The sequence below is a fragment of the Helicoverpa armigera genome, chromosome 17 (assembly GCF_030705265.1).
Source record: "Helicoverpa armigera isolate CAAS_96S chromosome 17, ASM3070526v1, whole genome shotgun sequence".
Lineage (NCBI taxonomy): Eukaryota > Metazoa > Arthropoda > Insecta > Lepidoptera > Noctuidae > Helicoverpa > Helicoverpa armigera.
In genome coordinates, this window is record NC_087136.1 from 6,456,402 (window position 1) to 6,482,852 (window position 26,451).

The 26,451-nt window shown below is 37.9% G+C and overlaps 2 protein-coding genes across 5 annotated transcripts in view; one reads left to right on the plus strand and one right to left on the minus strand.

Moving 5' to 3' along the window:
- The window catches only part of LOC110384278 (ADAM 17-like protease), a 57,234-nt gene extending 38,286 nt beyond the window's left edge, over positions 1–18,948 (minus strand). The window contains exons 1-16 of the mRNA XM_064038755.1: positions 18,791–18,948; positions 18,472–18,711; positions 18,079–18,200; positions 17,775–17,916; positions 17,426–17,688; positions 17,261–17,320; positions 17,045–17,179; positions 16,649–16,787; positions 15,885–16,120; positions 15,485–15,623; positions 15,337–15,406; positions 15,090–15,216; positions 5,718–5,829; positions 5,399–5,514; positions 5,131–5,286; positions 4,797–4,906 (exon numbers count right to left, since the gene is read on the minus strand). Of these exons, the coding sequence (XP_063894825.1) occupies positions 4,797–4,906; positions 5,131–5,286; positions 5,399–5,514; positions 5,718–5,829; positions 15,090–15,216; positions 15,337–15,406; positions 15,485–15,623; positions 15,885–16,120; positions 16,649–16,787; positions 17,045–17,179; positions 17,261–17,320; positions 17,426–17,688; positions 17,775–17,916; positions 18,079–18,200; positions 18,472–18,711; positions 18,791–18,845 (2,222 nt within the window). The 5' untranslated portion in view covers positions 18,846–18,948. The remainder of the gene's footprint in view (positions 1–4,796; positions 4,907–5,130; positions 5,287–5,398; positions 5,515–5,717; positions 5,830–15,089; positions 15,217–15,336; positions 15,407–15,484; positions 15,624–15,884; positions 16,121–16,648; positions 16,788–17,044; positions 17,180–17,260; positions 17,321–17,425; positions 17,689–17,774; positions 17,917–18,078; positions 18,201–18,471; positions 18,712–18,790) is intronic.
- Positions 18,949–19,437: 489 nt separating this feature from the next.
- The window catches only part of Csk (C-terminal Src kinase), a 32,934-nt gene continuing 25,920 nt past the window's right edge, over positions 19,438–26,451 (plus strand). For 2 of the 4 annotated variants that reach the window (XM_064038756.1, XM_064038759.1), the window contains exon 1: positions 19,438–19,595. The gene's annotated coding sequence lies outside the window, so the exon portion shown is untranslated. Of the gene's footprint in view, positions 19,596–24,868; positions 25,443–26,451 lie in introns of those variants that run through there. The other 2 variants (XM_064038758.1, XM_064038757.1) reach the window with 2 other exon arrangements.

Genomic DNA, 26,451 nt, shown 5'->3' on the forward strand with positions numbered 1-26,451 from the left:
TTTGTAAAGCGACTGTTCATGTGGAATATTAGAACCGGTTTTCTCCGGACCCCAAGGACTGATTTAAAAATATTTTGATTTCATGTTAAGAGTGAAGTAAAGAACCTACTTTGACCACTCCCAGTACTGGGCAAATGCCAAAGACTTTGTTAAGTGACTATCTGAGGAGAACATTTGAATCAGTTTTTTTCTCGGGTCTCCTTTGACCGATTTCAAAAATATTTTAATTTCATGTTAAAAGTGAATTAAGGAACCTATTTCAATCACTCCCACTACTGGGTAAATAAGACAGGCTTTGTAAAGCGACTGTTCATGTGGAATATTAGAACCGGGTTTTCTCCGGACCCCAAGGACTGATTTCAAAAATATTTTGATTTCATGTTAAGAGTGAAGTAAAGAACCTACTTTGACCACTCCCAGTACTGGGCAAATGCCAAAGACTTTGTTAAGTGACTATCTGAGGAGAACATTTGAATCAGTTTTTCTCGGTCTCCTTTGACCGATTTCAAAAATATTTTAATTTCATGTTAAAAGTGAATTAAGGAACCTATTTCAATCACTCCCACTACTGGGTAAATAAGACAGGCTTTGTAAAGCGACTGTTCATGTGGAATATTAGAACCGGGTTTTCTCCGGACCCCAAGGACTGATTTCAAAAATATTTTGATTTCATGTTAAGAGTGAAGTAAAGAACCTACTTTGACCACTCCCAGTACTGGGCAAATGCCAAAGCTTTGTTAAGTGACTATCTGAGGAGAACATTTGAATCAGTTTTTTTCTTGGGTCTCCTTTGACCGATTTCAAAAATATTTTAATTTCATGTTAAAAGTGAATTAAGGAACCTATTTCAATCACTCCCACTACTGGGTAAATAAGACAGGCTTTGTAAAGCGACTGTTCATGTGGAATATTAGAACCGGGTTTTCTCCGGACCCCAAGGACTGATTTCAAAAATATTTTGATTTCATGTTAAGAGTGAAGTAAAGAACCTATTTTGACCACTCCCACTACTGGGCAAATGCCAAAGACTTTGTTAAGTGACTATCTAAGGAGAACATTTGAATCGGTTTTTCTCGGGACCCCTGGGACTGATTTCAAAAATATTTTAATTTCATGTTAAAAGTGAAGTAAGGAACCTATTTCAATCACTCCCACTACTGGGTAAATAAGACAGGCTTTGTTAAGCAACTGTTCATGTGGAATATTAGAACCGGTTTTTCTCCGGACCCCAGGGACCGATTTCAAAAATATTTGGATTTCATGTTAAGAGTGAAGTAAAGAACCTATTTTGACCACTCCCACTACTGGGAAAATGCCAAAGACTTTGTTAAGTGACTATCTAAGGAGAACATTTGAATCGGTTTTTCGCGGGACCCCTGGGACCGATTTCAAAAATATTTTAATTTCGTGTTAAGATTGAAGTAAAGAACCTACTTTGACCACTCTTACTACTGGGCAAATGGCTCAGGCCTTGTAAAGTGACTCTTCGTGGAGAATATTTGAACCGGTTTTCCTCAGGACCCCAGGGAGCGATTTCAAAAATATTTGCATTACGTGTTCAGAGTGCACTAAGGAACCCCCTGGAACTACTCCCATTGCTGGGCAAACTATGAGCCCAGACCCTGGCATTGTCCTTTCGAATGATTTTGCGTATCCCGTTGTTTTCCCGTCAACGGGCCCTTAAAATTCAACATCAGACGATTCAGATATTTGATTTTGCTGACCCCGTCGCTGAAAAGTCGCTGGCATAAGGGACAGGATCCGCGTACGAAGTCGCGGGCAAGAAGCTAGTTTAATAATAGTCGTCCAAAGGAGATGGCCAAATTTTCATAGTAAAAAAACCCAGAATCGACAGCAACGAAATGGGTACCAATGGGTTCATTATGATAGACCTTTGATGGTGCCAAAAAGTCAAGCCTGAAATCCATGGGGTATAGGAGCTATATCATATTTTTACAAAAATAGGTTATGTTGAATTTCTGTTGATTTTAAAGAATATTTACATAAAGGACCATAAAAAACAAGGTATACTAACATTATACATGCGAATAGTAATATCCCCATAGTTACAGAGTTTGCCTGGTAATGTAAAGGTCTTGAGTTTGACCCCCACCGATTGCACTAGTCACATGAACCACTCTTGATACGTTTAAGTACCGACCTTACCTACTTGAAGAGGGTTCCCTGTTATGTGTAAACTTCTGAACTGGCAAGGTTGATAAAAAGAAAACTTAAAAAAGTAAAAAGTTTTTTATTATTTTAGATTTTAGTCACTATTCGCATAAGTGAAAAGTTCTTGTCAATGCGAATAATATAAGCCCAAACACGAGGTAGTTAATATTTACCATTGCCGAGTTCTTTTGACCTTCTCTCTTCTCCATCATAAGGTCAGCTCTAAACCTTCACTCGTGTATAGTGCTAACAGACATACACCTGAGTGTAAAGTTTTACCTATGCACAACTTCTTATGAAAAGAAAGTAAACAGAAAAGTTAAGTTTTTTATGTACTAAAATCTTAATCGAAAAACCTTATAAAAGACAACCCCATGGTTTTAGATGATATGAAATACTTTTGTAATCTACAAATTATACTGAATCCAACCATACATACGAAGTTTCTGTCGACTCTGGGTTTAAGTACCAAGTTCCATACACATACCTTAGTTAAAAATAGTTACTTTTTCATGATGTTACTTGGCAAGTTTTCACACACCTTGTTATAAACCTACTAAACGCAATGAATCAAGTATTTAATTTTCTATTGAAACTTGCCAAGTAACATCATTAAAAAGGAACTATTTTTAACTAAGGTATGTGTATGGAACTTGGTACTTATTCAGATCTCACTTCTTTTATAGGCGAAGTATTCCCATTTTATCGAACTTGGCAGTCTTTCACATTTTGTTTTGGGTGGGATTTCATTTATTTTGTAAGGTTGTTTATTTTATTGTTTTCTTATTATTAAGTTTTGAATATGCACTATGCTTCTTACAAAGAAATAAACTAGATTAACTAAATGTACTAGATTTACCAACAGACTGACATGACATGTTATCATATATTATGTTCGTGGATCAAAGTTACACATTCATTATTTTCGAAAGTGACTCACACTTGGCCATTTTCAGATTTGTCCCTTTACCTTGACATAAAGACCTACCTCCATGCCAAATTTCAAGTCAATACGACCATTCGAAGATATATTATATAAATATAGATAAATTTAGTTCGTTTTAGTTCCTTAGGGGTATAAACACCTTCATTATTTTGAAACCGACTCACACTTGGCCATTTTCAGATTTTTCCCTTTACCTTGACATAAAGACCTACCTCCATGCCAAATTTCAAGTCAATACGACCATTGGAAGTGGTCTAGGTTTTTGATGAGTGAGTCAGTCAGTCAGTGAGTGTATAGTAAAAATAGCGATTTTCTGACGTCAATATCTCAAGACCTATAATAGGTATATTAATGAAATTTTGTATTTTAGATAAGTGAGGGGGTCTCAACAGATACTAGAAATTTGATATGCGTAAATAAAATAGATTTTGAGTTATAGGGGGGTCGAATTTGGCCCGAAATGGTTCGTGTAATATAACCCACGGCCGGTGTGTCGCTTTTTTTGCTCGAACTTGGCGGACACACTGCCGTGTGTCTAGATTATACTGAATCCAACCATACATACGAAGTTTCTGTCGACTCTGGGTTTTTTTTTTTGGCCATCTCCTTTAAGAAAATAGACAGCGCATTAATGTATATGTAAAAATTCCTTTGGGTTTAACAATAAAGCTTTTTGCGCATGATATTTTGAAGTAGCTACACGAACAGTAAAAATAAACATATTGACTTATTACTATTGATTACTCAAAAACTTATATTTCCTTTTTCTTAACCTTTGAAATGTAGTTTACAAATAAGCGCTGAATATTAAATTAGGTAAGAAGAGCCTCCGTAAGATCATTTAAAGCACTTATTAGTCGAGTAAAATTCATTTTGTTGTTGCATTCTTTTTGTTGTTATAGAACTAAAATTATCTGTATCGATTGCGTTTATTGAACTAAATATCCTATATACGCATTTTTGTTGCTCTTAAAACACTCCTAGTGTCTTCTACCACTTTTACTCAAATCTTACAGCATGTTTAGGTTGCTTACTCAGCGCTTATTCCACTTTAAAAGGACTTTAGTCTGAATAATTTGCGCCTTTTTCGCGTTGAGTAAACGTTTCTAACGCTTTTACTCGACCGTTTTTAGTACTTTTATAGATCTTAAAGGCGAAAACAGAACGTGCTCTCGACCATTTATTTGCTGCTTGGGTTGTAAGGGTCGATTTATACTAGCGCAGAGTCGAAGCGCATCGAAGCGTCGGTCCAAAACTGAACATAACAAATTCAACCTTAACTCCACGGCGTAACGCACACATTACTTCGGAGATTGAAAAAAGACGCGCGCATTCGTGGGAATTCGCGCGTCTGCGCGCTAACTACACAAATTCTCGCGCCCACTAGCGAACCAACGCGTCAACTGGCAAGTGATTCAATAGCTCTGCTGTTGATGCCCATTACTACACGTGAGTGTGCATTCGTGCGGCTTCGCTTTAGTTGTAAAAAATTTGAACCTTCGATGCGCTTCGACTCTGCGCTAGTATAAATCGACCCTAAAATTTCACTTATTTACTTAGATCCATTTTCCCTGACGTCTGGCATCCTAACATAACATTCACCATTGTTTTATTTCCTAAAAAATCCGAAATCCCACTGCAAGAGCAACTAGCTCGGTATCTCGGAATAATAGCTTACCTTGTATGAATAATTTTCCGTGGCGATGAAGGATGAATGAGATCGTGTTGTCTCTCCCAGTCGAGGTACTTCTGATGTTGTCGCTGACGGCGACGATCTACGTAGCTGATCTAAAAATAAACCCTCAATATTACTAACCTAACCGGATAAAGATAAACTCAACTATAGTAATTTATACTAGTGAAGTTTATACTTAAAATTACTGTTTCCTTCTGTTTATCTCTTATTTTGAGAGAGCAAAATAATTGTTATGCTATTGCTATCTATACAAAATCTCCCTTTGCATTATTGTATGAGAAAATCAAGAATATGAACTAACTTAGCAGAAACTTACCACGCAACTAGCAGGTATCCATATGAAGGCGGTGACTAAAACGACCACGCCCACTATATTGTCACGAAGGAAACCCAACACGTTGTTAATATTGATGTCTTCTATTATGTCCCAAAAGCGTTCCACCACGTCTTGAATTGTTTTCTCGCATACACCCTGGCAGAATAAAAAATAGGAAGGTACATATTCATTTGCACAAATATTTATGTGTTCAAAATTGATCTATTTTAATAAGAAATATCGCTATGGAAATAGGTATTTTACTAACCTTATTACAGAATCCTTGTATGCACGGCGTACCATCAGGCAGTATGTCATTATGCGCCACCGGGAAGCAAGTCTTGTTCAGACTCTTGCGACAGCAGCGCTTACATGCATCGGCAACTGTAAACGGGAATATCCCATTGTAAAGTCTAGGTAGTAGTAAACAACATTATGAAGATCTATATGTATGGGCTAGATATTTATAGATCTGTTTTTGACATTTTGACGAAAAACGAAAAACCCCATTGATTTTTACAATGGCGTCCTTGTCCATTCGCAAAAGAATAAACGAGATTTTATGTATTAAATGGTTATATACTTACCAATATCACACATGCAGCTATGCATTCCCTGCGTCTCGCAGTAGGGCACACAAGTGCCATTCCGACATCGACCTCGCTCCGCGCACTCATGCTCATCTGCTATTGCCGGTGCCTGGAAATATACATATTTATATCTACTGATTCTAACAATGTTCATACCGTTGTTTACAGTTAATCTAAGAGGATTTATGAACTTGTCAAAATAACACAGTAGTATCTTTTCGATTATAGCCATCTTTTAGCCTACGATGAGCTTGACATAATATGACTGTTTTGCATTAAGACAAAACAGGTATTATATGTAGAAGAAAACACAGCAATGATGTGAAGAAGCAGTCCTATGATTCTGTGAAAATATCGAGAATATCAGTTATATCTGTATACAAATCGAGAATATCCTCCCAATTTCTGTCACCACAGGGCTATCTGTCATACTTTACCGCCAAATTTTCAACCGGCGCCATTGCAGTCTTCATCATCAGCAAGAACCTTGGCTCATTGCTGTGTTTTCTTCTACATATAATACCTGTTTTGTCTTAATGCAAAACATCATATTATATGTCTTCGAAAACACAGCAATGATGTGAAGACCTGTTTGATATCTGCTGGTGATCAGAAATTATAAAACACAAGAATGCAATGTGAGAGTAATATAATTTACTAGGTACTTCCATATAACAAATTTTCTTATCACTCTCTTTTAACCATCTTTAACTTTCAATATTTGCTGGGAAAATGTTAAGAACAAAATCCAACCACACTATTAGTTTAAAATATTTATATTTTTCTTACCAAGAAACTCAAATTTAACAATTCAATATGAAAAAAAAAACATAACTTCCTTCTTAGGATTGATAAATAAAAATGCAGTTTAACTGCCACAAATTAACAAATAATTTTCAAACATAAACACTTCAGCTGTTCAGCCTTAATAATTGAGATCAAAATCACATTATCCTAACTAATATTATCCTAACTAATATTATAAATGTGAAAGTAACTCTGTCTGTCTGTCTGTCTGTCTTTTCTTCACGCCTAAACTACTGAACCGATTTGTGTGAAATTTGATACAGACATAGTTTGGAACTTGAGAAAGGACATAGAATAGTTTTTATTTCAAAAAAATATATAAAAATAAAAAATAAAATTTATTCCGGACATATAGCGCCATCTATTGGTCAAACCAAAAATATGCCGGAAGTCACTATTCTATGCGATTACTGTACTATACTATTAATCACATTGTTTTAAAATTATTATAAAGTAGACCAGGGACATCCTCACTGACAGGCTTATTTATATTTCTACAGTCATCCTCATCATCCTCCGAGCCTTTTCCCAATCATGTTGGGGTCGGCTTCCAGTCTAACCGGATTCAGCTGAATACCAGTGCTTTACAAGAAGCGACTGCCTATTTGACCTCCTCAACCCAGTTGCCCGGGCAACCCGATACCCCTTGGTTAGACTGGTGTCAGACTTACTGGCTTCTGACTACCCGTAACGACTGCCAAGGATGTTCAATGACAGCCGGGACCTACAGTTTAACGTGCCATCCGAAACACAGCCAATGGTGTCTAAGATATACATAGAAAGTACATACAAACTTAGAAAAGTTGTCTGACCTGGGATCGAACCCGCGCCCTCATACTTGAGAGTTTGGTCCTTTACCCACTAGGCCACCACGACTTTTCTACAGTAATATTTAGAAAAGGTTTCCACACACTTCCAGTTTCCTCTTTCTAATGTCTCCTGTATAGGTCTATTGTCAAGCCATATCCTGGAGGCCACTGCTGACCTTATGCTGCCTGGATAGTAGCCATCTATCTGTGCCAATTTGAAGGCTGACCTCACCCATCCTGAGATCATGGTCTTAGAGGCAGGCTTTGTATGACCGGTGATTGATATAAAAAGGGAATTAACATTTGTAGTTTGATTGCGTCTAGTCTCTGAAATCTTGACTAACTTCTTAACGTTAGTGACTGGGCAAAGAATCTTGGTGCTTCATGAGAAGCCAGCCTGATTGTCTATGAGAACTTGTGTCTGTTTTTGAGCCAAATTTTGGCCAGAATGTTACTGTGTCCTCAGTTTCAGCATATCCTTGATCACCAAGCTCCAAAAGTGTAAGATCATGCAACCTTCGGCCAGATGCAAGTAAAAGAATCAATGCAGTGTGTCTGCTTTGATAAAAAAGAGTGTCTGGAAATTCTGAAGACTTTAACCACTCATACAATACTAGCTTTTGCCCGCGACTTCGTTCGCGTGGAATAGTGACTTGCGGCAGATTTATGGTTTGAGCAATAGATGGCGGTATATGTCCGGAATAAATTTTATTTTTATTTTTGTATTTCTTTGTAATAAAAACTATCCTATGTCCTTTCTCAAGTTCCAGACTATGTCTGTACCAAATTTCACACAAATCAGTCCCTTAGTTAAGGCGTGAAGAAAAGACAGACAGACAGAGTTACTTTCACATTTATAATATTAGTTAGGATTTTAACATCCCATACGGGTAGCTTTGCTGGGCGTGGTTTAGCTAGACTCACTGCCTTTAAAACCGCTGAACGAAAAAATTTTTGGCCAAGTTCTCAACCCTAGGTGCACAGTAAGTTGAGACAGCAGACTTGTGCAACATTACCGTGCTGTATGCAAAACCTTTCTCTAAGTGTAATCATCCTCCGAGCCTTTTTCCCAATCATGTTGGGGTCGGCTTCCAGTCTAACCGGATTCAGCCGAGGACCAGTGCTTTACAAGAAGCGACTGCCTATCTGACCTCCTCAACCCAGTTACCCGGGCAACCCGATACCCCTTGGTTAGACTGGTGTCAGACTTACTGGCTTCTGACTAAGCGTAACGACTGCCAAGGATGTTCAATGACAGCCGGGACCTAAAGTTTAACGTGCCATCCGAAACACAGCCAATGGTGTCTAAGATATACTTAGAAAGTACATACAAACTTAGAAAAGTTGCATTGGTACTTGCCTGACCTGGAATCGAACCCGCGCCCTCACACTCGAGAGGTTGGTTCTTTGCCCACTAGGCCACCACGACTTATCTCTAAGTGGAAATTAGCTAAAAATCTGGCTAGGTCCTTGCCCTCTGGGCACTTATTATCCACTCCATGGGATTCACACTAAAGTATCCATCTTTTTAAAGGTGCACTATACGTATTAACAGTGGAGGGGCGCCAGCTACTTCTCAACAATCTTTTTTCGTCTCTGCTCCAGTCCTTTACTTGATCTCCCCACCCCCAATTTTCCAAGCCTGAAGTACTAGCTTGTCCACTGACGGTGGAGGTAGTCCCGTCGTCCTGTCCAGCAGCACCTCCCTCAGGTTCTCTATGGGAAGTGGGGGTACTTGCGCGCGTGTCTTCAGGTCGGGAAACCAAAAGCACTGGGTCCACTGTGGCGCTATCACAATGTATGTCCCTCTTGCCTTGTTCAGATGTGTCAGAACCCTGGGCATCATGCTTGGAGGTGGAAATACCCAAGCCGTCTGAAAGTCCCAAGTTTGGCTGAAGGCGTCGCAGAACTCTGCGGAGCCATCCCTTGAGTCTAGACTGACATACCTTGAAACTACTGCCGTGTCTCTTGTAGAAAAGAGATCTATTTCTGGAACCCCCCATTGTCTGAACACTGCCTCCGTGGCTGGTGGCAGCAGGTGCCACTCGGGTACTGACTTTCCCCTTGACAGGCAATCTGCAATGCCGTTTAGGTTTCCTGGCAAGTGGTACGCTGTCATCGTTATGTTCAGCCGACAAGTCAACTCTAACAACTGGGTTGTTAGGCCTAACAGCTTCAAGGACCGAGTCCCGCCCTGATTCCTTATGTACGCTACTAGAGTCCGATTGTCGGTCTGAACCAAAATGTGGGCATTCTGTAACAATGACCCCTGTGACCTTATTACCGCATAAACGGCATACATCTCTTTTAGGTTCGAGTGCCAGGCTTTTTGGTTCGTGGCCCATTTGCCTGAGAGATACTTGCTGTTTAGACTTGCTCCCCAGCCCGCATCCGCTGCGTCTGTGGTCAAGAAATGCGTTACCTCATTCTTGAGTAACGGGTTTGGACAGCCCTCTACTGCTTCCAACCACCACCGGAAGTCCTCTCGCACTCCGGAACTCAATTTGCTCGCCTGTTTTCTCCGGGAGAACTTTCTCAGGAAGAGTTGGGCCTTTCGACAGTGAAGACGGCCCTGGGGAATCGCATAGTTGGCGAAGTTTAGTTTTCTCAACACGCTTTGCAACTCTCTTAACGAGCAGTTGTCCCGCTTTAATAGCTTTGTCAGGGAGGCTTTTATTCCTTCTACTTTTCTGATGGGCAAGGCGATTGTTAGGTACTGAGTATCCCAGACCAGGCCCAAGTATTCCAACCTGTGTGTTGGTTCCGTCACCGACTTCTGGTAATTCACGTGCCAACCCAAAAGACTCCAAGACGGTCAACGTTTTCGCAACTTGTGCCATTAACTTGGATCTGTCCTGACAAGCTAGGAGGAAGTCGTCCAAATAGACCAAAAGACGAATGCCTCGATTCCTGAGGATCTCTGCAACCCAGTTTGAGACTGCCGCAAATACACGGGGCGCCGATGATAGGCCAAATGGCAGAGCAGTTAACTGGAGAATTTCTCCATTGTAAACAACCCTCAAAAACCGTCTGTGAGTCTCCGCGACACACAAATGGAAATAGGCTTGGTGAAGATCTATCTTCACTAGCCAGTCGTTTGCTTGAAGAAAGGTAACTATGTCTAATTGCGAAATTAGGTAAAAATGCTTTGTGGCTATGTACCTGTTCAAAGCCTTGAGGTCGAAGATGGGTCTCAATCCCCCATCCGCCTTCTTTATTAAAAACATTTTGGAGAAGAAACCGGGGTCCACTACTGCTGGCTTCTCCAGGATACCCTGCATCTTTAAATCCTGAATCACTCTTGTCATTTCCAGGGAAACTTTGGTGGCTATACACTTATAAAAGTTCTGACCGGGATATGTCAGGGGAGGTTTGCTTCTGAATGGCAAGCGGTAATTGGCTATAGTGTTTAAAATGAACTGATTTGCTCCCAACTGAGCCCATCTCTCGGTGGAGAATTTTAGGCAACCTCCTCTGAACACCCGGTGAGAGTCATTCTTCTTTAGATCTGGTGGACTTATCGTTATTGGCTGTGTTAGTGGAACTTTGACGAAAGGGCCGGTTTTTATTAGAAGTATGCTTAAAGGACAATGCTCAAAAAAAACCCAAGCCCGGCGCAAACGAAAAGTAACTCAAATTATAGCTAATAATAAGTAATGAAATACTGCATAGGAGGCATCATCGAAATCAATGGCTAAATGCATGAAATTGCTATTTGATTTTTTAAAGGGGTAACATGAGCAGCTGGGGCTTATAGTTTAATTAAAGTGCTATCTGAAACAACAAACAAGTAATATGGCAAGTAATAAGCTTCTCCAAAAAGATAAACCAATACCGAAGTACAGGCTGCAGCGCCCACGTCATCGCGTCATGAGCGTTTTACATTACTTAGGGTGGGCTAGACATGAGGAACAGTTCGCGCATCCCGCAACATTTTTGGATCTCGTTGTGTTAGAAATAAAGAATCGATGACTTTTAAGCGTTATTATTAAAATGAAAAGTACATTCATATCCTGTGTTAGTTCTATCATCCTACAAGATAATAATCTTGTAAAAGTAGGTAGAATAGTGGAGAAGTTGCTATAAACATGTCATTATGTACACTCTTAAACCACAACTGTATCTGTTTGCTGTTCCTTTTACTAATACATTATGTTACCTCTAAAATCTTGAGTAGCAATGTACCGCAGATGTTAAAATTAAAATAGCAATTTCACACATATAGCCACTGATTTCGATAATGCCCCCTATGTAATATTTAATTACTTATTTTTACCTATATTTTGAGTTACATTTCTTTTGCGCCGGGCCTGGGTTTTTTTCTCATACTTCATGAGCATTGTCCTTTCTTATCAAACTTTTTAGACTTATTTTTAAAATTATTTTTTCTATTTTGAAAGGGCTCACCCCGCTCTGTAACTTTCCTTTCCTTGAGGTAGGTTGGAGTATTCAGCCAGACCTGAGACCCTCCGAGGGACTGTATAATAGGCTGTAGTGCCTCTCTGCTAAATAAATGTTCAGCACTAGGTGGAACATTCCTCAATGTGTTCCCAAGGTTCATATTTGAAATTTCTTTCAAAATCCTGTCCCGCCTAACCTCAATAGATTCAGATCGTTTTCCACAAATAATTTGCATTGTGGTCTCTGAATTTTTATAGCTCGAAGACCCAGGTCCAAAAATCTCTGACAGTTTGTCCACCAATGACTTGGGGTTCAAATTAGTTGGATCCGCGCTAGCCCAATCTGCAATATTCTGTAAACCCGATTTCAACAATTGTCTTTGCTCTAAGACTTTGTTAGATATACCAGCTAAAAACATTTCAGTAGCAGCTAAATAATCCTTATTCTTATTAAAGTGACACAACTCATCATTGACCATAAGGCCTGTAAATCCTGGGGTTGCAAGGCAACCTTGCAAAGCTTGTTTGTATCTAATGCCCTCCCAAGCCTGCGAGTCAAATTGTTGCAGCTTATTTAACTCATTAAACCTATCCTTATCACTAGGTGGAATATTTTTCTTACTGTCTATCTCGGTGTTTAATGCCCGTTTTCACCAACAACCTCTTACCGTTTCCCTATCTAAATGCTACTTTTAATAAGGACCCCTCCCAATTTGACACCTACCTAAATTCATTTTCACCACACTTGTACATGGATCCCTTAAGTAAGTGACAGATTACTAGTTCTACAAATGATAATGCAAAGTCGATATTTTATCGATAAAATGATTTTTCTGTACTTCTTAAGAAATAAACGTCTATCGAGTATATATTACTAAAGCCTGTGAGTTTTTTTTCTTGTGATGTTATTTTAATTTAACTTAAACTACATTATGCTATGTTTTATGCAATAAAACAGTAAATAGGTTTTCTACAGGTGAATTTTTACCTATGTCATTCGCGCGTTTGTCAAATTGACTGATGTGTATGTGTACATAGAGTGAGGTTAATTTTGGGTTTATTATTGTTGAATAGATAAGTTTATTTTGGCAGAGAAGAGAAAACGAGGATAAACCTTTCTTACAGAAGAAAAAGACAAGCTAGTGAAATTTCAGAAGTCTCATAGAGACACAATATTAAACATTCCAGTCACAAATAGTTTTAATGCGATAGGAACCGTTTACAGGTAAATGTGAATAATATCTGTGTATAATAATACAGTGTATTAAGATATTGCCGTTCAACTGTGTTCCTTGTTTTACTGTGGGCTTCATTGTATTTTTGTTCTCCATGAGTTGATGGATTTAAGTATGGGGTTAAAATTATAGATTTATTATATTTATTTAGTTTCAGGTGGTGCGAGAAATTGGAAAGACGTGTAAAAACATGCTGTGCCCAGCCCACCCCAAATTGAATTGGTGCAGGAGGATGATGATAATGTTTGGTACATCATATGAGGACTAATATTAAAATATTTGTTTACTATCTTTGTTTTAATTTACATAATTAATTATGTTCAATGTTAGCCTACTTCTTACCTCCAGAGGGTATCCCCTATCACCTAGGAGATAGGCTCCTCCATATTCACCATTTTCGAATCATTGGTATCTACTGCAGTTTTGGTATTTAAGGCCTATTCAAACCCGAGCGATATTCGGTGCCGCTGTGGGTAGAGGTAGATACCGCGCGGGTTTCGCTCAGGTATTTAGTATCAAGTATAGTTTCCGGCACGGATATTGAGCTCTCGGCGGAAGAGTGGGGATCGCTTTGAGCACTGTACACATAAGGCAATAAACCAATAAATGGTTTCTGTGCAGGTGAAGGTCAGAGCTCAATATCCGTGCCGATAACTATACTGCGGCTAGAGCGACCTGAGCGATATTCACTGCCGCAAGTACATACCGCGCGGCAGCAGCGGCATACATCCCGAACATCAACAGTAATATTATCGCATACCCACTGGGTTTTCTCTGTCGCAGGTGGTAGCGAATACCGCTTAGGTCTGAACTGTCATATTACCGCATACCCACAGGGTTTTCTCTGCCGAAGACGGTAGCGAATACCGCTTAGGTCTGAATAGGCCTATAGTTGACCTAGCAAGTGCATTCATAGCAAGTGATAACCTATAATTTTATAAAAAAGTCATGATCATCGTACTATTTCTCAGTCATCTGCTCTTTCACGTAAGATAGGTACGTGGTCTTCTAATGATTATTATTTTACATATCCACAACCTCCACAGCTTCTAAACTTTCTAAAAGTTTAGGTTTCATTTCACTATCCATCGCCAGAAACGGTTCAAAATATGTTTGTATTTTGTCATGATAATGATAGGGGTTGTTTAAGCAGGCATCAATCGGGCCCCCAAGTTTAAGTGAAATTTTAAGGTTATAATTGACACCTAGGCTTTGGTGAAAATGAAATTCTTATTAAGTGTTCCGTAAATGCTCCCTAAATTTAGGTATTCGTTGGTGAAAACAGGCATAAGGCACCCAAATTTAGAGAGAGCGACTCGGGCTGTGCCGGCAAAGTAATAAATTGTTCCGCACAACTGTCCTTAGCAGCAGAAGGCTGCGAGCTCGTTATTGTACTATTTGGCGCTGCCCTACCATTATAGCAGTAACCTGACTGATATAAACAAAGTATCAACACGAGGATCGGTACGGAGATGTTTAGACTTGTACTTACGGTTCCTCGCCGACGCACGAGAACGCTTATTAGGCAAGGGCGAAGCCGTGCCCTCCTCAAACTCCGAGGATGAGGAGGAACTACTTTCCAACGCCTTCGAGCTTGTCGACGACGATTGTCCTCCATCCGGAGCGGCCGCGTCTCGCTCGCGGTTCTCGCATGTATTACTCACCGAGTCCATTTTATTATATACACTGCCGTGTTTTCTAAACTCACTTTTCCTAGGCTAAATGCACTAGGAACAAATCTTTTTGCCCTTGAAAAAAGTTTTTCACGCGTTTCGAATGAATCACAAGAATGCAATGGCGCCGGTTGAAAATTTGGCGGTAAAGTATGACAGATAGCCCTGTGGTGACAGAAATTGGGAGGATATTCTCGATTTGTATACAGATATGACTGATATTCTAGATATTTTCACAGAATCATAGGACTGCTTCTTCACATCATTGCTGTGTTTTCGAAGACATATAATAAGATAGATTGATTAAAACGCCTGTAAAAAAATATCTTTGCGGGACATTATTATCTTTCTGCAATATTGCATTCTTCTATCTGTTTCATAACTTACCAGAGAATAGATAGGTTATTGGAATCCACCGTAAGATGATGAACTTGTTTTTTTTTACCTTGGGGCAATCAGCAGAGGCGCCATTGCAGGTGGCTTCGCCCTCGCAAGCCGAGTGCGCCGCCTCGCGACACACCACGCCCGGCGGAGCAAACACGCACCCCGCACAACACGGAGAGTTCTTATCACTGGAAATAACACCACATTATAAATACCAATATTACTGGTACATGTTATGGACAAAGAACTCAAACTCAAAATATTTATTTGCATTTGGGCAAAATGTGATAATTATAAAAATAAATCACCTGCAAACTGCCCCTTGATTTTTCCTAAGCTTACAATTTTTGTCACAGCACATGTCATTATCCTCGGTACCTGAAAGAAAAGTATTTTTACAATAATGAAACACGCAAAAGTCGACTTTAAGTCAGTTATTTTAAAGTACAAAATTACCTAGCAAGCCAGCGTCACACTCCTCGCCGCCTTCAACGCGCAGGTTTCCACAGAAGCTTTCTTCAGGCTCAGAGAAGCAGCGACCAGACTTAGCCTGCAGAACTTTACGGATCGACCGAAGACTACAAGGTGAGAATCGCTGAGAGATGGAAATAAGAGAGTTAAAAAACAGTAAATATAATGTGCCTTTATAATTTCTACTCGAGAATACCTACTCGAAACTTAGGTCAATTCAGAATCATACTCAACCCATTGAACTCTTTCAATTTTAATAGGATTAAAACCTATATGGTATTTTATCTATAAAATTTGCATACCTCAATAAAATATTTGTGGGGTAATTTTTCAATTATACGTTTTAATGTGAAAATATAGTTTTTTTTTTGTTGCAAAAACTCACCTTATTATTAACATCATACCCGCTGACACTATAAGTATACATAAGATACGACCCGCCCTGGCTGGCGGCGGGCGAGCACTCGGCCACATCGGGGTCGTGTTCCGAGCCCCAGTTGTGGCCGAACTCGTGCGCAGTCACCAGGTCAGCTTCACGGGTGATCACGCGCTGACCATAGTGGTTGCGAGACGAACTCAGACCAGAGTTCAGGTACAGAGTGTAGCCGTTCTTGAAGTATTCTGTTGGAGTATATTAGTTTTTTAGCTGGGGCAGTGTTACTAATGGAGGTAGCCGAAAGAGCAAGCAAGGAACACCACCAGAATTAAAAACATGAAATAGAATAGGTAATGGCTTAACATAGGCATGCCAATAAACATACATATCTAGATCAGTCAATAATTCCAATTACAAATGAGGTGAACAAAATCGGTCATATTAATAAGACAGATAATTGTTTGTGTAGCTTGGACAACATTAGTATTTTAGTATGTACTATTTATAGAATTTTGATAACGTCATTTGGATTTAAATACATACTTTAGAGACACAGGTATATGTATAAGTAAATACAAATCATATAGAACAAAGCAAAACAAATAGGGACACTCACACTAGGCTTTACACGTAACAGCTGAAAACAAAACGAACATAAATTAAAATACATAAATAAAACCAAAATAATATAAAACAAAGTAAAAACAAATAATAGAGGAAACTTTATGACAAAAACTTATATATTACGTGGCTATTATATTAAAAAGTTTTACCTGGTGTACAAATTCCACCAACGGAGTTCCGACGTGGTGACCCTACATACGCTAGCCCAAGTATACCACCTTCGAACTTCAAATCCGTGAACAGGTGAGCCAGGCAGAAATCCTTGTGAGAATACTCACGACTGAACACCTGCCAAACAAATCAGACATCTATTTCTTTAGAGATAAGTTCTTTATTCACTTGCTAGATTTGATCTATAAATGGGATGTGTATCTATCTATTGTTTCAGGTCTCTATAACACTTCTATTGTGTATCTAACAAAAAGTTTGAATTACTCAGGAATCTCCGGGATTTATTTCTTCTCTTCAACATCTTGATGTATAAACTAAACTATCGACTGATACACGATATTATAGATAAAGAGCGGGGTATAAAATACACATACCTCAAGCAGATTACGAACATCCCACTTTTCTCGTACCATGTTGTAGTGAGCCTCACCACCGCGCACACGCGTTGGTTCTGAATGAACCAGGATCTTCTTTATAACAAAACCCATGCCTTTGAAGCCATCCATATCCTGTTTTAAAAAGCAATCAAATAAAGTTTAAATTCATGTTAAACAAGAACACAATTTCAGAACTGAATAAAATTTACAAACCTGCCTATCTTGCCAAAGGGTATCATTGTATATTTTGTGAACACGATCAATAAGGCTAATCTGAAATAAAGACAATAAAATATTTTCGTTAAATTAACGTAATTATTCGTTTTATTATTGTAATTCTTATGACTGCAATGCCCTCTAAAATCCTGAATAGCTTACCAAATAGCTAATAGTTGTCTTAGTATTGCTTGCACCCATTTCTTGAAAAAATCTATAATCTGCCACAAGAAGCAATGGGCACCTAGTTTTAGTAGGTGTATATTCATAGTCGCTCTGCCTTTTGACCCGTTTCTTATTGCTTTGGTTCAAATCTGTGGCATTATCAAAATGTGTATTCTCTTCCAAATATTTGTCTTTTTCAGACTGTTCATGTTCCGATTCTATGACAGACACTTCTTCTTCATCGTCATCATCTTCCAATTCTGGAGAAAAGACATTTCAAAGTTATTTTTTTTTCTATAGTTTTTCAAGTTGGGGATAAAAAACTCTTTGCCCTAACTTTAATTACCTTTTCCTTCTTTGATGTAGCCACAGACTCGAGGCTTAGTTCCCTTGGCTTCTTCAGCAGCTTTCCAGCTGAAGTGAATGTCCGAAGACCGGTACGTGATCATGGTCTTGTCATCAATATGTGGCAGGTGTCTCCATGAAGGCTATAAAGGGATAAAACATGAATTTAATAAACAGTGATAACTTAACTGATAAATAGTGATGAACTATATGATTCATAAAAAAAAATGAGTTTATTTTAGAAAATTGGCATCATGGGTAGCTTGACCTACTTTTCATATCAAAGAATGACTATAAGTAATTACCTCAATATGATATGTTTCATCAGGAGTGTGAATTATTCCTGTAATGAGACCATCTTCCATGTGCAACTTTACATCGGAAGCCTTTTCACCAAATACCCGGCCTGTGTAGAAGTTTTCTCGATCTGAAACACAAGCCAGTGCATTATTTTTATTTATATCTTATTATTATTAGATATTGTATAGCAGTTATGTTTACTTATTCCTTATTATTCTAAGAAAAGTAAGTAGGTCTGCTTAAGACACTTGGAAGATTTGTTCTAATTTAGATATCTTTAGCACATTAATCATAACTCCTTTAATGGTTTTTGGGTATATAAAAGTATATTAATAAGAACATAACAATTATTGTCTTGGTTGGAGTACACAAGAAATTAGTCAAGCTGTCTTTCTCACCAACATGAACAGTAGTCTCCTTGCCATCACCGTCCACAGCATAGGCTTTGAAATTGGAATGTAGCACTGAACTATGAGGGTGGAGGATCAATCTGAAGTCCTTTCCCAAAGTCTTGAAATGAACCTCTTTGATTGTATTAAACGGATGATTGGACAGCTTCGCACCTCGCTTAACAATATGGTGCGTAAGTTTTGAGGCATGTATTGTCTCAAAATACTTCAGATTGTGATAAATCGAACCTAAAAATAAGAAATATATGAAAAACATACCATAATTTACGGAAATTTTCTGAAATACAAGTCAACATTAATTACTCACAGCTGCCAAGTAAAAATAATGTGGAAAACGTAGTTATGAGGGAAAATACATTCATGATTATTTTTGCGATCGGTTTTAATTCAAAAATTTACAGAATAATCTGTGTAGTATTGAAATATTTTTCGATATCAACAACACAAAAACACAAATTCAATTATTTTATGACATTGACATTACATTCATGACACTTCGTGAACAATGACAGCTGCACAGATAATTCTCAACCCTAACAATGCAACCACACCCTAAATAGAAAAAGAAAGAAAGAAAATCCAGCGCATGCTGGACTGGACTGAACCTGCTAATGGGCATTGGTCATCAAGGAAAGATAAGAAGAACTCGAACTAAGAAACGAAGAATAAGAACTAAGAAGAGTCGCTCTGAGCCGTTTCTAATAAAAAAATAAGTAATTGCTTATTATAATATTTGGATTTAAACCAAAGTTGCTGTGGCCAAAATCGGTCAAAACACTGGATTCTGGATCCCTTAGGCAGAGATTATTTTTATTATCGTATAGTATTATGTTACAATAATAAATAGAAATAACTTGAATTTTATTTTTCAGAGATTTTGATAGTGCAATAAAAATACTGCTTATTGATCCTGTTGGCTGTATGAAATATTTCCTAGTCAATGATTCAATTATGACAAGAAAAAGTTTTAAATTTATAAAATGGCGGATTTCTTGAGTGACGTATGTGTTGTGTGTTTATGAATTTCATTTACTATCTTTAAACAGTGATTTATATAATGAAGTGAGGATTGTTTTATCTCATAACCATCTTATCTAGTTGTCGTCATTTCGGTAAGTTGATAATTGTGTAACATCTTTGGTATATAGTACATTTTGTCACGGTGTTGGTAGTTGGCTGTAGATTGTAGGCGGGATGGAACGTCCTCGTTTCGTAAACCATTACACAAAACCAAATTTCGTTAGAACAGTTTTTTAATGCAATTCGTCTCCTTTGGAAAACTCTGCCTGAACTACTGCATTGCGCCTTATCAAAGACTGTCAGACTTGATAGTATGATCAACTCCAGACACTGTAATCTAATTAGGTAGGTAAGCTCCGGGAGCCTGCGATTTTAAACAATTTTGTTTATAAATTGATAGGAAAGGTAACTTTTATTAATCAAATTGACAAGAAGGTTCTAAAACCTGAATGTACAAATGTTCCATTTATGTCATTCAATTAAACAACAAAAACATATTCACACTAAATTGATTTCTGTATAAATTGCGAGTGCCTTGTTTCACACTGGATGTCTGCTGTAAAAAGTTTAAATCCCATAAATGATATAGTATCATGAGTCTTTCTATATGTATTATGTTCTTATAATTCTTGTTTTCTATAATGTGGGAAAGGAAACTCTATTGTTTTGTGATGTATTCATAAAAACATAATTGCATTTTTTTCTTTGTTTTTACTAGTCTCTTATTTATGGTAGCTAATTGCTTAGGTTACAGCTTATAATAACTTACATACCTTCTGTCTGAAACTGAGGCTGGATATTTACAGTTTTTGATGCCTGTGTTCACATAATATTAATATATCTTTTGAATTGTATTGCAATATGGTACTCTACATTTTGCAGACAAGCAGTTTTTTTTGTAAGCAAATTTTAATATTTGTTATGGTATTCACAATCTTGTATTGTTGTCTGATCTGTATTTTTTATTTTGATACATCATAACCATGTTATTTAACAGCAAAGAATGATAACATTGCATATTGCAGTGTAGTTTTTTATTTTAAATAGGAATTTTAATTTTAGCTTCAACACATTCCTGCCGTGAATAAATTTTAACAGTGAACACGGATAATATATGACACTAGCTTCTGCCAGCGGTTTCACCCGCATCCCGTGTAAAACTCTGCACGAACCCGGATAAAAAGTAGCCTATAGCCTTCCTCGATAAATGGGCTATCTAACACTGAATAAGTCTATAATACTGAATAAATCTAAAACTAAAAAGAATAATTCAAATCTGACCAGTAGTTCCTGAGATTAGTGCGTTCAAACAAACAAACAAACTCTTCAGCTTTATAATATTAGTATAGATACAAATTTTATAATTAAATAATATTCTTACTCCATATTTAACACAACTCAATTTAATGACAGAAAGAAAGAAGAAGAAATAATAATGTACTTGAATAAAACAGATCTTGATACTACTAATAATTTTTGTATTGTAAATAATCAAGAAATCGGAAATATATCATCAGAATATGCTGTCTACACCTTTCATACCATCATAAAAAAACAAAGCAAAAGAATACCTTTGACACCCTTGTAGCTAAGTAACAACTGCATGGATTGACCAGTCAAAAAATAAGCGAGCACCAAGCGCTACAGTTCATCATACTTTATAGGAAGGTCCTCATATTTCCTTGCTTATCTGTTGATACCGGCTGTTATTGATATTATTGTAGATCTATTTGTTGCCAGAAAGTTGTTAGAAATATCTAGTCAGAAGCTAAGAAGTCTGACTGAAAGAGTAAAGGCCTATTGCCTGGGTAACTGGGTCGACAGGTGAGATAGACACTCACTGCCTTTTAAACACTGGCACTAAAGTGGCATACAAAGTAAAAACTACGATTATTTCAAATGGAAAACTGCCCAATGAAACTTTACATGTATAACTTAATACCATAGCCATTTCTCAAAGATAAACACATTCTGTCATGCTTATCAGTAGGTTATCTCTGAGGTTAAGTAATGTGAACGAAGTGAGACAAATAGGTCACTATTACGCATATCTATCTCAATTACGCTGAATTTCTAAAAGATAAAATAGCTTGGCATACTGATATGTAAAAGAGGGTAAACATTAACTGCTAATTTGCAATCCTGAGAGCTGCCACTCTTAATCTGCAATACAAAGCGGAAGGCTATACTAAGGGCTTAGCAGACTTGACATCCTAAATTTATCACTGTACCGATGCAAACTGTAGGTATAATTAAACAGCCGCAGTGTCTGTGCCTATATTTAGAGAATACATCAGTGCACAGATGTCGAAGCGTATTCTGACTCATCGTGTCATTGATCAAATCTGGACGCAAGGATCTTCAGGTTCAAAGAATACATTCAAGGATTTCATATACCTATCAACGGCTACGCTAAAAATTCAATAGCGGAATATGGACTACAGCAAACAATTTCAGTAAAGAAGATAATGACACGATTTGAGAAAGAATAAAATGTATTCGAGATTAATGTGAGAATCTAACAAACAATGGCGTGGTTCGTCTTGATAAAAAACTTACGAAGGTCATCTACTTAATACAATATCGCGAAAACAATGCTAGAGTAAACAAAAGACTTCGTTAAAAAGGTTCGGTAAAATAATACATTATTATTTTTCATACAGCCTAACAAGAAGCTGCGCCTAATTTATCGTTAATTCTTTTCGTACGGCGGACGTACCATCTTGTTTAGTATTCATCCCAACACAAAGTGAGTCAGACGAGCGACGATACGATACACAGTAGCGGTCACGGTTGTTTCAATCTTCATTATCACTCCATTTTGCGAAAAGACCTATTGAATTAAAAACGACCTTGCAGTTTCGAAGTCAACAAACTGTCAAAAATGTATCAAAGTATAAGTACCTGTTTTAACCTACGTTGCTAAGGCCCAATCTGCTGCTTTCTCGAAGAGTGCATTAAAACGATGAAAGCTATTATAATTCAATCAAGCCAATAAAAACGGCAAAAAGACCCTCTGCTATGACCTACATGATAACAAGATCAAGAGACCCAAGTCTAAGCGCTGAGCTCAATTACATTATTTGTACGTTGTACAACCAGCTTTCTGGTTTATTTCCATCTATTCCAATGGTAACTCGCATCCTTTTAGATTCTTGATTACCCTGGCACTCGAGTATCTTACTATTTTTTATTTCTAGTGCCTGTCTTATTTCGATTCGGTTTGATTCTTGGGCAATTTTTGCCAAATAAGCATTCCGTCTTGACTAACTAATCCCCCTATTAAGGTAAATCATCGAACATTAAGGAAGTACTTACTTGAAGGGCCATTAAAAGCAGTAGATTCGTAGATATGCTATAATTTTGAACCATAATTGATTACTTAACTATTCATAGTACGGCTTTGTTGACAAGCGCTGGTAAGCTGGTGACATCATCGGGTGTGCGCTACGCCCTGGCTGTTTGCTGAGTTAATTTGATGAGCAAGTAGTTCACACTCGATAACATTACCACATGCCAACACGTTTACCACTCAATATTATTCTATAGTCTACTCTTTTTTTTTCTAGATTTAACTTAATCAATACAAAACCCTTCAGTCAAAACCACCTATAACATCTGAAACCTCGAAACGAAGAGCTCGTGGCTAAGTCAAAGCCGCGCGGATCGATCGATCATAAGGTTAAGCAACGCTTGGCGCGGTCGGTCCGTGGATGGGTGACCATCTTGTCATAATGAGTTCTTCCGTGTTTCGGATGGCACGATAAACTGTAGGTCCCGGCTGCCATTTAAACATCTTTGGTAGTCGTTACGGGTAGTCAGAAGCCAGAAAGTCTGACAACCAGTCTTACCAAGGGGTATCGGGTTGCCCAGGTAACTGGGTTGAGGAGGTCAGATAGGCAGTCGCTCCTTGTAAAGCCCTGGTACTCAGCTGCATCCGGTTTGACTGGAAGCCGACCCCAACATAGTTGGGAAAAGGCTAGGCAGATGATGAACATCTGAAACCTGTCTAAAATTGAAAGCTTTATAAGGGACAAAAAAAGTCTCAAGAGTACCATATTTCTTCAAAGAAACTAAGTAATATGCGATAAATACGCAAAAACGTGAAGCTTATAGATAAAGTTGCCATCAAGCTTACGATCGTCGACGACGTCTGAGTATCCGCCATAAGCAATTACCAGTGAGTGTCAATCAAACTCAGTTTTCTCATCCCAAGTACTTTGCAACTATAAAGCTTAGAAACCAGTCATCTGCGGTACCTACTTACTAAATGACGTTGGTTGTATAGAGGACATTGCGATGACAACTGTCGACACGACACTTGGTTCCGGGGCACTGCGCCACGAACTCTACCGTGCCCGGATTCCTCTCACGCTCCAATTGGTGCAAACACATTAATTGTATTGAGTTTTGTAATTGCACGGAAGTGAAACTGGACTCTCTGGCGGGAATCGGGATATGCCCTTGGATGGTTACTAGCTTAATTGCCAACTCATTTGCTGCTAACTATTACATAGTTCCTTATATTTCTACGAAAACGCCATGGTGTAAGGCATTTTTTCCACAAGTGGCTGCGTTCTTTATAAGGCTATTGTTGCCTGTCGCCTTCATTATAGGATACTTCCTGAGACGCTTGCATTGACTAGTTCGCACGCAGTTGCGGTCATTAGCTGGGCAGAGTGGGCAGCTTGTCTAGTTTAAATCATCAGTTTCACATAATTGTAGACAGCTATACGCTGTCTCTGATTTACATTATGTAAAGTGGTTTACCACCTTAATTTCTGTTGTATTACTTGAATTCATTCTCTTGTCTACTACTACGTCTTGCTTGGCGAACGAAATATAGGTTCGGAAATAGTTTAAAATGAAGCAAGTTTAAAGGCAAATTTATTGCTACAAGCAACAATGCAGAATATAACACCTTGTTTTATAAACATAATTTGATTTATACGTGCTGGTAACGAACACACCCGTTTGTTCCCTAATTTCGTTATAGATCTAGACTGTGTTGAGTCATATTGTTATACTCTCGTAACGTAATAGCTCGTTGGAGCCCAGTAAACACGTGGTAACTGCACTCGTGTCAATTACAAGGTATCAATGTGTTGGAACGTTTCCTGTGTGCAATTGTGCAGTTCGGCGCAGCGGCAATGGCGTCGGCTTGCCGTAACCCGAGAAGCGTAGCAATCTCATCAGGAAATCGACACTCATTTGCTCAGTCTTCCTTGTAGTACATACTATTTATACTTACTATAACTATTTCAATCATTACTTGCAGGATGTGCTTTCTTAATATTCGCTGAAAATGTATCTTCAAAATTGTAATTGTCTAAAGAAAATGATGTAAAAACTAAATAAAGCAATCCTAGTAGCTAATGAAATCTAGATTAAGTATTCAGGTGGCGTAAAATAATGTCATCACAACCAGTCCTTCGTTTACTAACGTTTACACCATTAGCTCTGGCTCTAACCGTGAAGATTTTCTGTGTCCAAATCTGTCGGCCTCCGTTTACGATTACGCAGTAAAGACGAATGGCATGGATATAGACGTCGTTTGTGTAATACCTTTACTAATAGGGATATTCACGAGTTGGTGGGCAGACCGCGACTCCCCCACTGACAGTTTGCGATTGGCGGTCGCGTCATATGTACGTTTATTGTTACGGAAAGTGTCTGCTCGGAATATGTGCGCATATGCGACTTAACTTAGTACAAATCTGCCGTGGAGTGATAAACATGTTCCACATGTAAATAAACAGAGGTTATACTGCACTTGACTTGACTCACTACTGAAAATCAACAAATGTAAACAAAACACTGCGTGTTAAAAGGACCTTGTTTGTTTAGCAGTGTGTTGGTGACGAGTGTTTTATTACAGTTTTACCGTGTATGTTCAATTTCCTTGCACATGAAGACAGACAAGTTTGGCATACGGCGAGGTACGTTAATATTAATTAAGCGCAATATTTAAGTAGGATAAAACCATGTTGATCCAACCGATTTTAATGCAGTTTTCAGCAACAAATAGTAATTCAGGAGGAAGTTTTCTATGTAATGTATCATACAGTAGAGTACACCCGTGCTAGCCGGATCGGGTCGCTATTAACAATATAATTAATCATGTCAACTTCGTTATTTCCTTATTCTGATATTTTAAGGCTCGAGTAGGATTAATGACATAATAGTATTATTATATTTACGGAAACCAATTACGAAATATGATATTACTAACAAACTATTTAAAATATCTGAAACTAACATTACCGTTTAAAGCTAAAGGCTCAATATGATTCTCGAAAACACAGGAAAACTAGAACGAAATCGTAATTTTATGTGAAATATGCAATAGGAGTCATCCATAAAGTATACCGGCAGTGATCATCGTGTCACGAGGCCAATGTGTTAAGAGCGTGTACGTCAACCGCGCGCCATTTGGCCTAAAATGGTACTTTTCAAACCACTGTTTCTCAGTAACTACTTATCCTATAACTATGTTATTTTTTAATAACGCAAGGTAATTTCACTGTCTATATAGTTAATTGAACATAAATTTCAATTTGTGTAGTTTAAATACTTAAAACCCCTATAACGTAACAGATGTTTTATAAAATTCCCGTTCAGCGTCTATTTCGAAGCTTAAATTCATGTGAAAACAGTGGCAAATCTAATCATATTTATTTTTTTACTCATAGACGAAATCCCCATGCCTATAGTTAATTGAAAACATTTTTTGATTTAGGTCTCTATCTTTCAGAAAAAAATATTTTAACAATGTGAAAAATTGTGAATTTCAAATGCTTTTTTTACCTATCTATCTTACTTAATTTAATATAACAATTATTTACTATAGTAATATAACTCTTTCTTTAAAACATAAACTTTATATTATAATTTAATCTCTCGTTTTTATTTTTTTTATAAATTATTTAAAAACTACTATAAAACGCT